Source organism: Rhagoletis pomonella, unplaced genomic scaffold (genome assembly GCF_013731165.1).
Source record: "Rhagoletis pomonella isolate Grant_MI unplaced genomic scaffold, Rhpom_1.0 Rhpom_scaffold_00004, whole genome shotgun sequence".
Classification (NCBI taxonomy): domain Eukaryota; kingdom Metazoa; phylum Arthropoda; class Insecta; order Diptera; family Tephritidae; genus Rhagoletis; species Rhagoletis pomonella.
In genome coordinates, this window is record NW_023458558.1 from 40,634,987 (window position 1) to 40,647,837 (window position 12,851).

General features: G+C 35.3%; 1 protein-coding gene across 1 annotated transcript in view; it reads right to left on the bottom strand.

Moving 5' to 3' along the window:
• Positions 1-5,677: 5,677 nt before the first annotated feature.
• The window catches only part of LOC118738220, a 307,156-nt gene continuing 299,982 nt past the window's right edge, over positions 5,678-12,851 (bottom strand). The window contains exons 6-8 of the mRNA XM_036469143.1: positions 8,654-8,809; positions 8,142-8,413; positions 5,678-6,814 (exon numbers count right to left, since the gene is read on the bottom strand). Of these exons, the coding sequence (XP_036325036.1) occupies positions 6,062-6,814; positions 8,142-8,413; positions 8,654-8,809 (1,181 nt within the window). The 3' untranslated portion in view covers positions 5,678-6,061. The remainder of the gene's footprint in view (positions 6,815-8,141; positions 8,414-8,653; positions 8,810-12,851) is intronic.

Below are 12,851 nucleotides of genomic sequence, written 5' to 3' on the forward strand. Positions count from 1 at the left end.
ATGAAGTGCAAAGTTTTCGAAAAATATCCTACAATTTTTAAATGTTACTATTGAATATTTATGCGCTTATTTCACAAAAGATCAAATATTATACTTAAACTCTATTTTGAAAATATCAAAATAATTGCACGTAAAAACTTTCATTATTCACATAAAGGTATTATACACATATATTTAAGAGCCGCCCCATACTGTAAAATGCTAAGCTAAGTCGCGAATTACGAAAAAAGAAGAGGAATAAAAATATTGGACGTGTCCAATATAACTTTTCGAAATGATAATAATGTGTTTTTAAAGTTTTTTATTGTTAGCATAAAATTTCACTGACGCATTGCTCTTACACACATACACAGATAAACGCCATAGCGAGCATTTGTATGCCCTGCAAGAAATTGAACAAGATCTGGTGCATATATTCGCCGAACTGGTTTTTATTGCCGGCTGCTGGTTCTAGTTAAATACCTTTTCGTGCAAGCAAATCGCGAGTTTACGATTAAGGTGCAAAGTAACCGTTCTGCTGCTGTCCAAGGCTAGGACTATTTCGGAACCGGTCAAAGAGAGGCCTAGAAGTGCCTCTTTTATTTTGAAAATACTACCCGAGCATAACCTTAGCCCAGAGGTGCGCGTTCAGTAGTTCAGTTGGCTCACGACATCATCACTGTGGCTCATCTTGGCACAGTTACAATACTCATTGCCTGCTGCCCTATGTTGGCTGGCATTTGCTCAGCTGTAGGCTTTTATCGTTGCTTTTCTGGTACCCTTTGGACAATTTTCTGGATGCTCAAAAGTTATGAGCCACGTAGAGTAAAAATTTTATTAATAATCAGAATTATAAAGAATAAATATTTGTTTTTAAGACTCGGAAAAGCCTCATATTTCAGAATATTATATGACTCGTAACTTGGGCTTGTATTATCGTACCCTTATAAGAAGGGAAATATGCTCTTTTCTTACTCTTTTTTTTAGCTCATAATGAGGGTGACAACTCAGAATTCGGAGACTTTTCTGACTCTAAAATGAGTCCGAATGTCGAAGTATTTTTTCGCTGAATGGTTAAGCTAAATTTGTTGAGCACCCGTGTCTTAGATTACTTACTTTGATACCGGTTCTAAAGAAAAGGAACAACACACACTACTTGGAGCAAATACAACTTTCTAGCAGCAAAATTTAGAGATAGTCTTGCAAGGCAAGTCAGCTAAATCCCGAGTTTTGCTATACTTGCTTTCATAATCAGCTCTTAATGCAATGCGAGCGCTAAAGCGACGCGATACGACAGTAGGCTCGCGAAAAGAGCTCCGATTGGTCGCAAGTTTAAATCTCGATGGAAGTCGTCGGGAATTTTCAAATTAAATAAATTTATGGAAATGATTGGGTGCCGCTTGAAAATTGATGAATAAAATATTAAAAACAAATATCTATCTCGACACGTGCACCACCTAGCAGATTAATTTATATTGCATTGTCAGCGGGTTCTGAGCCAAGTTAGAAGTTTAAGTTGGTTAAAAATTGCAGGAGTCAATCGTTACTTCGTTGATTAACGTCATTTTAAAGAGGACTGTTGAGAGCATTGCTTTGGGATAAATGAACAAATAGGTAGAGGAGTCTGAACCAGCTCGATTTGCTGCAGGGTGTTTATGTACATACATAACTAAGTATATATGTACATACTTAAAGCAAATGGAGAAACTGAGCGATTTGACGCATTTCGCTATGCAATTTCGTAAATCCGTAAGTAAGTATGTATGTATGTAAAAGATATTATGTTTGTATATACATACATACCCAGTCGGAAAAGTACTAATGCATTATATGCGTGATAAATAATATAATGCATTTTTTAAGAGTTCTAGAGTATATTACTGCTAACTATGTAATCAGCATTCGAATGTATTCAAAAAGTTTGAAAAATTTAATATTAAAACACATACATTTCTCGATACTGGGTAATGCAAAATTGAATGTCCCACTTTTCTTAGCACATCGCCCTGGGAAAAAACTGCATTTTAAAATGTGAAAAGGGTTGTTTTACTGATAGTTTTTTCGATTACTATACATTAGATTTTCCCACTGGGTAGATATGCCAGCAGATTTATAAAGAATCCCATCGTTGTGTTTGTGTAATTTTTATTGCATATGCAAATAGCAAAAAATAGGGATTTGGTACACTGTCAGGTAGTATGCTTCTACGTATTAATATGTTGTGTCGATAAAAGTTGGCGGTATGCATTGCAACAAAACGAAAAAAATATTAAACTACTATGTTTGTAAATTTTCTTGTATTTCCAGGTCAATTGAAATGGGGTGAGTATTGTCCAAAATTTGTGAGCTGCATATTCGAGCGTTTTCTTGTTTTCTTCTCATACTGTTAATACATATATAGGTACATACATACATATGTTGTAATTTGTTTGTGTGGAGAAAAGGATAATCTATATATGACATAAATTCAAAAAAAAAACTTTTCACTAAGCATGTGAGAAAAGTGTATACTTAAACTTGGTAAGTATCGGTATAAGTTCAGTTGATATGTTTTGGATTGTTCTAATAGAAATTGAATGGTGCCGCAAATATTCTTATGCACCTAGTTTATCTGAGTCATGGTGTTTACATTGAAAATATATATGTAGTACATACATAGGGCAGATCAAGTAGCAAAACAAAACCTACGCAAATCACTATTAGAATATCAAATGCTTTTCTCTTTATGCCGCTTGGAACATCTAGGTTTCCCATTTTGCTAAATTCCAGTCTAAGTATATTTATCTAAATGTATGCAATAAATTCATAAAGAATTTATATTTACCATGACTAAATTAATTATTCATAATTTTATTATCTCCTAACAATACAATAATCATTAAATGCACACAAATAGACAACTTATACTTTTGCTAATCATTGAATTTTGTTTTTCATTGGAATACTTTCTTGCATACATATGTATGCAATTGGTGATTTGAAACTAAATCAAATAATTCATTACTTTGTTAAGTAGCAGCCAACATTTTCCTAATTTTCTATACACTATGCTCTGTAAATTATTATCTTATTGTGTTTTTTGCTTTTAATTTAGTTACATTTATTAGGAGTCTGAGCGCCTTTATTAGGTTATAACTTATAAATTACGTACATGTATTTACATATATGTATGTATAGGTTTCTTCCCCATTTCGCTTAAACTATGCTTAGTTACTAAATAATGTCGATAGTTTTATTCGATTATTTGTAAAGAATGCTGAAGATGGTAATTTGTGTATCTACTTATATAATAACTAAAACGGGCGGAGTGGCTTTTTAATAAAGCAAAAAGAAAGCTTAAATTTTTTCATTTAAGTCTAAGGCCTAAAAATTAAAATTCGCCGAGTACAATGCAGAAATATTAATTTTTTGAAATTTTACGTACAATTTTGTGCTAATTTTTTTTTCATCAAATCCAAATAAATGGTTAAATAAAAAGCATTTACACGAAAATGTCTGACTCTGCGAATGAATGAAGGCAAATTATCCCCTTATATAAGAGTTAAAATGCTAAACTTGAATCAAACATTTTTAACAGACCCTATTCAAAAACACAAATGAATACTCCAAGTTGTTCATCTAAATCCGTCTAGCTGTATCTGAGTGTAGAAGAGTTCCCTTTTTTATTTCATCATGTTTCAAATCCCCCTGTACCTCTAAAAAAGTTCCTACTTCAAAAAATATGGCCTTGTTGCAAATATACAGGCCAGTTTCTTTAGTATGATTTCTCACTTTTGAAATTCTAAATAACGGTTCAGGTACAGCCAGGAAATTTGACATTTATTTTCCCACAAGCTCCGAGTATCTCAAACTCGGTCCAACTACATACACATATACCAGTACCCTCTTCGGTCAGCGAGCCATCAGTGTACTAGGATATCATATTTTTATTTAGCTTTTCTTATTACTTGGATAAGTTTTAAATATCTTTCTAAAGCTGAACGTTGCTTATATGGCATCTCTGGGCAATGCAATTTCTGAGTTTGTATATGAGTATAAAGCGGGTTCAGATCTTAAAGAACTTCCATGAATGCGGTTGGGCACGTTCCCATGGCTCCAGGTATGCATATATGGATGCCAGTTTTTTTTTTTTTAACTTCGTGAGCGATTTGATTTTCCGAAGTAGTGAAATTCTCCATAAGCTAACATGGGTCATATTAGTATTTCTCCGGAACATACCCAACTCTTTCCTGCTAACTAATTGAACGTCATGCGTGGTCTTACAGCTTCTTCGCAGCTTCCTACACGTACATATGTTTTCAAGCGTAATTTTTGGTATAGTATTATTTCCAGAAGTTTAAGCACTTTTTGTTACAAAATCGGGCATATTCTCGTTTTCGTACGAATCGAAAATCATGAAATTTTACTATCATTTTGTATACAAAAGAAAAATCAAGTTTATATTTCCTTGGAGGTTTTTCTGGATTCAATTACAGTCAGTCCTACTTTGGGTCACCATTTTTTGGTTACATTCAGAGCTAACTCGTTTCTATCACAGGTACGATACTCATGTATGATACTCATGTATATGTACCTTCCAGCATAAATTGCTCACTTGTCATGGCGTATGAGTTATCTACATACACACCAATATTAGCATTTAGTCCGACTGAAAGAGAAACTTGAAGTCATTGCAACATTTTTTACGGTACTTTTACGTTTCCAACTCATCGGTTGATAACATGTTTAACGACATTCGATTAGTGACTTGCTAGTATTGGCGGCCTCTCATTTAAGTTAAGCTTACATCAACTCTTGCGCAGAAAATTGCAGGATGAATGGATGCATCAAAATCGTAAAACCTCCATAGCAATTCCTATGCTCACAAGTTTAGAAGATAACTGCCAGGCTAGGATTTCTAACGAAGCTGTAGAGATAAAGAAAAAAGATAGAATCCTTCCAATACCTACTTTGCGGGTGACCCGCTTACCGAAGAGCTTCAATAATTTAGGGAATATTCCATTAGAGGGTCCGATAAGATTCGCTAGAAAATCTACATAGATGCTTTAAGGAAGTGTAATGGCAGACTGAACTCTAAAGTAACCTTATTTAACCCAATCTAACGCATGCCTGGTAACTACAAACCACACAAAAGACGACCTGGTCGTATGCTACAGCTACATCGGCATCAGATTCTCAAAAGTCATATATAGGGTCTTATTGAAAGTTTTGTGTGAAAGGAAGAACATACCTCTAAGGAACTGATTTTGTCTTATTGGTGCAGTTTTGGATTGGTTAATCCTTCATCGGTTTGGTATGAACTGCGAGAAGAGCATCGATACTGACTATTTCCTTTCCAGAAACGTATTGAAGAGGGGAAATCTTTTAAACTCATAGGAGTAAGCACATACATACATATGTGGGGCGTTCCATACCAAATGTACGGGCTTAGCACTTCATGTGTTTGATTTGAAAAATAAATAATAAATAAATATGAAATTTGAGCTTGATTAATACATTTCTAAAAACTTTCGAGTACAAAAACAAAAAACAAATTGATTTACATAACAGTTTTCCAAATATCTGGAGAATGGCGCGTGGGAAAAATTTGAAAAAATCACACATACACACATGAAAACAAATATTTAATTTTTTTTTAATTTTTCAAATACAAACTTTTTGAAAAAAAAAAAATAGTTTTTGAAAATAATATTCACACTCATCCACCCTCTCAAATTAGTTGTTTTGTTAAGTGTTTTTTTTATTTGTTACCATCATTTCGCATTCTCCTAAATTTTACACTCTACTTTATTTCTATAGTTTATTTAGACTTACAAAACAATTGCACTGGATTGTGTGCGGTTGTGCATTTGTACAATACAGTATATGTACGCTGCTTTTCAAGAATTTTCAACTACATAAGTAGTATGTATGTATTTGTTTTGCACCAGTCTTTGTTTTTACTCAGCGAAAATATTGATAGTTATCGCTCTAACTTTTCATTTATTTTCTTCGCCAAATATGTAGGTATGTATTAGTTACTTATTAGTATTTTCAGTAAGTTTCCTTCCATGTTTTTTTTTTCTCTTTAACTCTACACATTTTAAACACAACTCTCCGGACCCGGTAATGTGTCCGTAATAATATGATTCCGATTTGCGTTCGCTTTTTGTGTGATCGTTGCTGTTGGTGTATGTGTGTTCGCTGTGTGCGAACTTTGCGTTAATAGCGTGCCATTGCTACCGCCCATACCCAGTATTGAGCCTATGCCCAAACCTTTGGGCAATGTCATGTGAGCACTGCCACCTCCGCCACCTGTCATACTGGGTGGCAAGCCCGCAGCCGCTTTGCTTAAATTATAATCGATTAGACTGCTTGCTGCCAGATAGTCGGCAATGGATAGTTGCTCATCAGCTGGCAATGTTGATTGATGTTGTTGCTGCTGCTGCTGCTGTTGTTGTTGTTGCAAGTGATGTAGACTGGAATTTGCTGCTGTGACAGATGGATGCGGCAGTGTATGATGATTGACGTAATGTCCATTACTCAGATTATTCTGCATTAAAGAATGGGACGTCGTTCCAGCCGTTGGTGTATTATTTATATTATTGGATGCGGTACCGGCACTACCTGCTGAATTTAGTGTACTATTGCTGCCGCCGTAGTTGAGGCCAAGCGGATCGTATCGCGAGATGTCGTGACGGCTCAGCGGCAAAGCGTCATAGAGTAGTGGTTGCTGTGGACTTTGATAGTTCTTACGCACTTCCGAGCCCAATTTTAAGGTGCTTGATTGTGAAGGTGGACTGTTGAGAGGATCGTTTGTGCTGCCCGGATCGTTGTAACTGATTGCGGCGGTATCCTGAAATATATTAGTGTAAACTTGAGTAAAAATCACTATGTATCTACTAATAATAAATAAAGGAATATCTTGTGCAATTTGGCCTATTTTTGTTAAATATAAATGTTGAGCAATTAGTCCACTCCCGACCTTTTATTTCTAAATTTTTTCAGGTATTGGCTATAGGCCACAGATATTGACCGATTTGATTGTTTAGAATAGACTTGTTTGAAATCGATTTTTAAATTTTATTTGTTAATTTAAATTTTTTTTAGTGAAGAGTGCAGAGAAAGTAACAATTTTGAAAAAAATTGATTCTTCTGTTTCTGCTAATGAATGTTATATTATAAAAGTTAGTTGAAAACAACTTAAAGGTTATCCCAAAACTAAAAAAATTGCATAATAAAAAAAAAAAATCTCACCGAAATATTTTTGCTTCGAATTTTTAGAAAAATGTCAGATAAGCAGCCTGCCAAATTTCAATACAAAAAGTGCAAGTTGCAAATGATTAAGTTATGGCATTGGCTTTTGTATCTGCCTAGTACAGCCTGGAAAAAAAATATTAAAAATCATCCCAAAATATTTTTTTTTTATTTTGAAATCGGTTGACATTTAACCGCCGCATAAAGGGAAATTAACTGTTGATTTTCTTCAAAAAAGGCTGGATGTGTAAAATTTTTAATCGAATGGAATATATTTTTTTAAATACTTTTAAAAAAGATTGTTTTGCACCGAATTAAAAGGCAGGGTTTTAATTATGATCCACCTTTATAATCATACAATCTATAATTTTCCCCTGTGCACTGTGCTATGAAGCTTTTCATATATTTATTTTATGAGGAAAATACATGTATTAGTAGAGTTGCTATAAAATCATTGAAAATAAAAACTTTTTAATGGAAAAAATATTACCCTAACACAGCGTCAAGCAGTTAAACTATATTTCATTTTTAACTTTAAAATTTTACTAAATACTTTTCATAATCGATAAATCTCATCTCTTATTCACAAAAATTAGTTATTTTATGTGTTCACGCACGTTTCGAATAAAAATTAGTAAGTAATATTTTAGAGTTAAATTTTTACAAAAATAGCTGGAAGATTTATAAAGCGAAGCATTTTTACTCTATCAAAAAATTTGAATTTTTAACAATTTTAGAGCGATTCACTTGTATGGAAAACTTCCAAGTCTCGGCGGCATGATTGTTAACCAATTTCAAAATAAAAAGCTGAGTCTCTCTACTTTCCAATTTCTATAGTTCTGAGTGTTGATAGCAAGAAAATTCAAAATGTTTATTTTCCAATTTATAAGAATAAAAATACATCAGTTTATACATACTGCACTTACATAGTCCGCCGTTGCATTTGTGCTCGCCACAGTGGTAAAATTTGATTTATTGCCAGCAACGCCACAATTACTACCCGCAGGACCACTTCCTGCCAGGTACAAACCACCCGGCCTATTGCCTAGCGGTGATGATGTCTCAATTCCGGTTGTACTCTTTTGCGCATTCAAAATATCCGGTTGCTTTTCGATGCCCTGCTTAAGTGTGTAAGCAACAACTAAACGTTGATGACCGGCGCCGGTCTCCAGTGGTGCAGTCACTGTAACATCCATACCTAAACGGTTTGGTAGAAGGCGAAAGAGAATACACCAAGTGGGTCAACAAATGTTAAATAAACACAAAGGCATTGTTTTTAGAGAAACTTATTTAACAAAAAAATAATAATGTTAGTTATCGCAACGAAAGGTGTTTTAGCAGTCGATTTCGATGCGTAAAGTTTTTATTATGTCCTTTATATATGTATATACAAATTTATTATCGCAAAAATGTGTGTATGCATGCCAGAGTAATTTACCTAAATGCTTATCCTTATCGTCGCAAAGATTTCGCCCACCCTGACAGCGTCGCTTGCGCACGGCAATAACCACCACGAAGAGTACCGCAATGCCTACGGTGAACAAAGTGCCGGTAAGAAGCGCTGCGAGAGGTAGAATAGAAGCTATACGTCCATCTGAAAATTGAAGGCAATGATTACATAGGCGAATTATAAATGATGCATTTCATAGAGACAACGGAAATTAAAGGGTTTTCGTTATTATTGATTTTCTTACGTCTTGATTTATACTTATGTTTGTATATTAGGGCGGGTCATTTTTTTTTATATGCGCGTATTCCATAGGAAGATTCTACGTGTAATTCTAAGCAAACTTTCCGAATAATTTATTGGTCTATATTTATTTTCGAATTCGCCAAATCGCGAAAATAGTTTTGGAAAAATTCAGAGCTGCGCGCTCTGGAGTAGTTGAAAGAAAACAAGTAAGAAAGTCTAAGTTCGGGCGGAGCCGAACATTAAATACCCGGCGCAAGTATTAAATATATGTTTTTTCACCTTTCCGAAACCTTCCGCTAGATGGTAAGCCGGGGTGTATCAATTTTGAGTAAATTAGCGTCCTTCAATTTCGAAATATTGAAGTTTCAAGCATTTCTGAAATTTACCGTTATATGAGAAGCGGCCGGTATTTTAGTCCGATTTCAATAATTTTCAACGTTTTGCTTATATGTGGCAAGCACAATAACCGCACCGAGTTTGGTACAAATTGGTAGAGCGGTTACCGATATACGTATATGTGATCATAAGTGGGCGGTGCCACGCCCATTTTCCAAAATTTTACCATAAACGTATTTCTTGGTAAGGAATTGTTGCAAGCATCAATTTTGAATAAATTAGCTTCAATATTTACTGATTTATCGAAGATTTTGTATTTCTCTAAATTACCGTTATATGGGATGTGGGCGTGGTTATTGTCCGATTTTAAAAAGTTTCGGCGATTTTTTATGCTGTACCAAGGCCAACAACTGTGCCAAGTTTGGAAGAAATTGGTGCAGCGGTTACCAAGATATACACATGTAACCATAAGTGGGCGTGGCTACGCCCATTTTCCAAAAAATTATAATATTCTTATTTTTCGTCTAAAAATTATTGTAAATATGAATTTTGAGTGAATAATCTCCAGTAGTTACTAAAATATCGGAGTTTTCGTATTTCAGGAAATTACCGTTATATGGGAAGTGGGCGTGGTTAAAGTCCGATTTCGCCCATTTTCAATAACAACCTACCTTGGATTAAGGGAAACCTACATACCACATTTCGTTGAGATATCTCAATTTTTGCTCGAGTTATCGTGTACACGGACGGACGGACAGACGGACGGACAGACAGACATGGCTTAATCGATTTCTTTTTTCATCCTGATCATTTATGTATACATTTGTCTATATCTATCTCGATTCGTTATAAAAATAAGTGCAGAAATGGATTCCTCATACCAAAAAAAACTCCGTATGTCAAGTTTCTATATAAAATTTACATATGTGATATGCAAATGTGTATTTTGGAAAAATCTGTACTATACTTTATTGGTTTCGTTCGCAGAAAAATAAAGAATTTATTTTTGATTAAATAAATAATGGTCGCTACAATGGCATACTATGACTTGGTAGGAATTAGGTTCGGCGTCCGGTCCCCCATCCTTCAGAATGGCGTTTCTCAGATGATATTTCTAACAAAGAAAAACTTGTCATAGAAAATCGTTGGTTGTTCCTTCATCTTTTTTTGATTTTGGCCGAGTTCAGCAAAGCACGCCAGTCGTTTCTCTTCTGTGCCAACTGACGCCAATTGGAAATACCAAGTGAAATCAAGTTCTTCTCCACCTGGTCTTTTCATCGCAACCACCAGCGGGTTCCCAGTTGAATACTTTCAGAGTTGGAGTGTCGGTGTCCATTCGAACGACATGACCAAGTCAGCAGAGCTGCTGTATTTTAATTCGCTGCATTATGTCTATGTCGTTGTAAAGCTCTTCTCGAATAATGCAAGTGCCGACTCATCGGATGTTGTCATATGCCAGCACAGGCATGATGAATGACTTATAGAGAGTGTTGTTCGTACGTCGAGAGAGGACTTTCCTTCTGAATTGCCTACTCAGTCCAAAGTATCACTTGTTGGCAAGAGTGATTCTGACATTATTATCGGTATTAATTCTAGTTCCCAAATATACGAGATTCTCCACTTTCTCGAAATTATAACTGTCAACAGTGACATGGGTGCCATGGCGCCAATGTGTTGACTGTTTGCTTGAGAAGTCGTTCTCAATTCTGACGAAGCTGGTGGTATTGCTCAGCGTCATTTTATACAGCCATATCAGTTTCACGGGGATGCCAAATTCAGACATCGCGGCATAAAGACAACTTCTCTTCGTGCTGTCGAAAGCGGCTTTGAAATACACAAATAGATGATGTCGATCCTTTTCTCGCGGGTCTTTTCCAGGACTTGGTGTATTGTGAGTACCTGGTATATGATACATTTTCCAGGCCTAAAGCCACACTTATAAGTTCATTGACGGTGGGCTTCAGTCTTTCACAGAATATATTCTGCATAGAAATTGATGCATGCACCTTATCAGCTCCTCGGCACCGTATTTCAATAGCTAAGCTGGCAGACTATCAGCACCAGCAGCTTTGTTCTTGTTCATCCGTGTTGTTGCTATTCGTAGCTCGTCAACTCCGTCATCATCGACTGGGGGCTCGGGTTCATCTTCCTCACAGCTTTCAGTGCTGATACCATAATTTAAGTAAGTTCTGGGCATCAGTCACTAGTTCGTCATTGTTGTTCTAACAAGAGTTCGCCCTGGTCTTAAAACCTTCCGTAAGTAGGGTTGCGATATCGAGGGAAAAAGCATCGATATTTTCGATGTCGATATATCACATTTAAAAAAATCGATGTCGAGAACATCCACCACAAACATCGATAAACATGGATGGATAGATGGACTCTTATGGCCTTATTCATAAAAAATAAAGGAGCTTTATAAAAGGTTTATAAATTAAAAAATGTATGAAAACGTCAATTTATGAAGCTCTTTAAACCTACTTTATTTTTTATGAATAAGGCCATTACACTTTGCTTCATTTATAACAAATGACAGATGTAAACAAAGTAAAAAAATAATAGTAATTTTACAAATTTAAAGCAAACGGACGTTATTTACAGAAAAATATAGTTAGGGATTGAATTGCGCATATTTTTTTACAACACCAAGTGCCCCCAAGAAGTGTTAAACCACGAAAATAGCTTAAAAAACGCTTTCAAAAATTCGAAACGAGAGGGAAGTGCAGTTTTCAATTGTGATCGAGATTGCAGGAAAATTTTTCTGCGTGTGTAATTAAATTTAAAGAAATATTGCCCCTTGTCATCAAAAATAAGCAAACCAAATAACCCCCGCTTCCCGCTGGTAGTTATATAACACTTGAATAGCTCCTTAATTAACTTTTGCTTGTTTTGTGCACACACGGCCAGTTAAGCAGGCATATCTGAATAGATTTCCTTCATCATTCTTAGCAATTTGATGTGCATTTTTATTGTTATCTGTTGCAAACAGACAATTTGGGAACTAAATGGGTTATAAAATTTCCATACACAAACGCGCTTATTTTCGACAGTTTCCAGTTTAAGTAATATTAATCAAAACAGCTCTTATTTATTTTATGTATTATGTGATTTCTGGAAGCGTCGGATACAAAAAAGTGGTGTAACTGGGTTCATGTAATTTAAAATTGTATCGATGATTAATAACAATAATAATAGATTTGGCGCTTAGCCAACTCATTTTGCCTATCTTCCCGTTGGCCACCGCGAAATTCTCCATTTTCGATGAAATTTCCCGCACTGGCATAATTCCATTAAAAATCTCAAATTTTGTATATACAATATTTAAACGATAAATTTTTTCACTACGTTAGGTGAGAGTGGCATGAGTTCAAACTTTTCAACTTTTTACTCGAATTTTTTAGAAGCCAATTGTGGCATGCGACTTGTTGTTGTCGCACGAAGGGGAGGGACCTACAGTTTTACGCCGACTCTGCCGGGGGCCGACCCCTATTACAACATTATTTTTCTTTTTTTACGTTGGCCGGAACTGGGCTCGAACCCTCACCGTGCGGAATGGTAGTGTGGCACTTCTAACCAGTACACCACAGCGATCGCTTAATAAATTTTA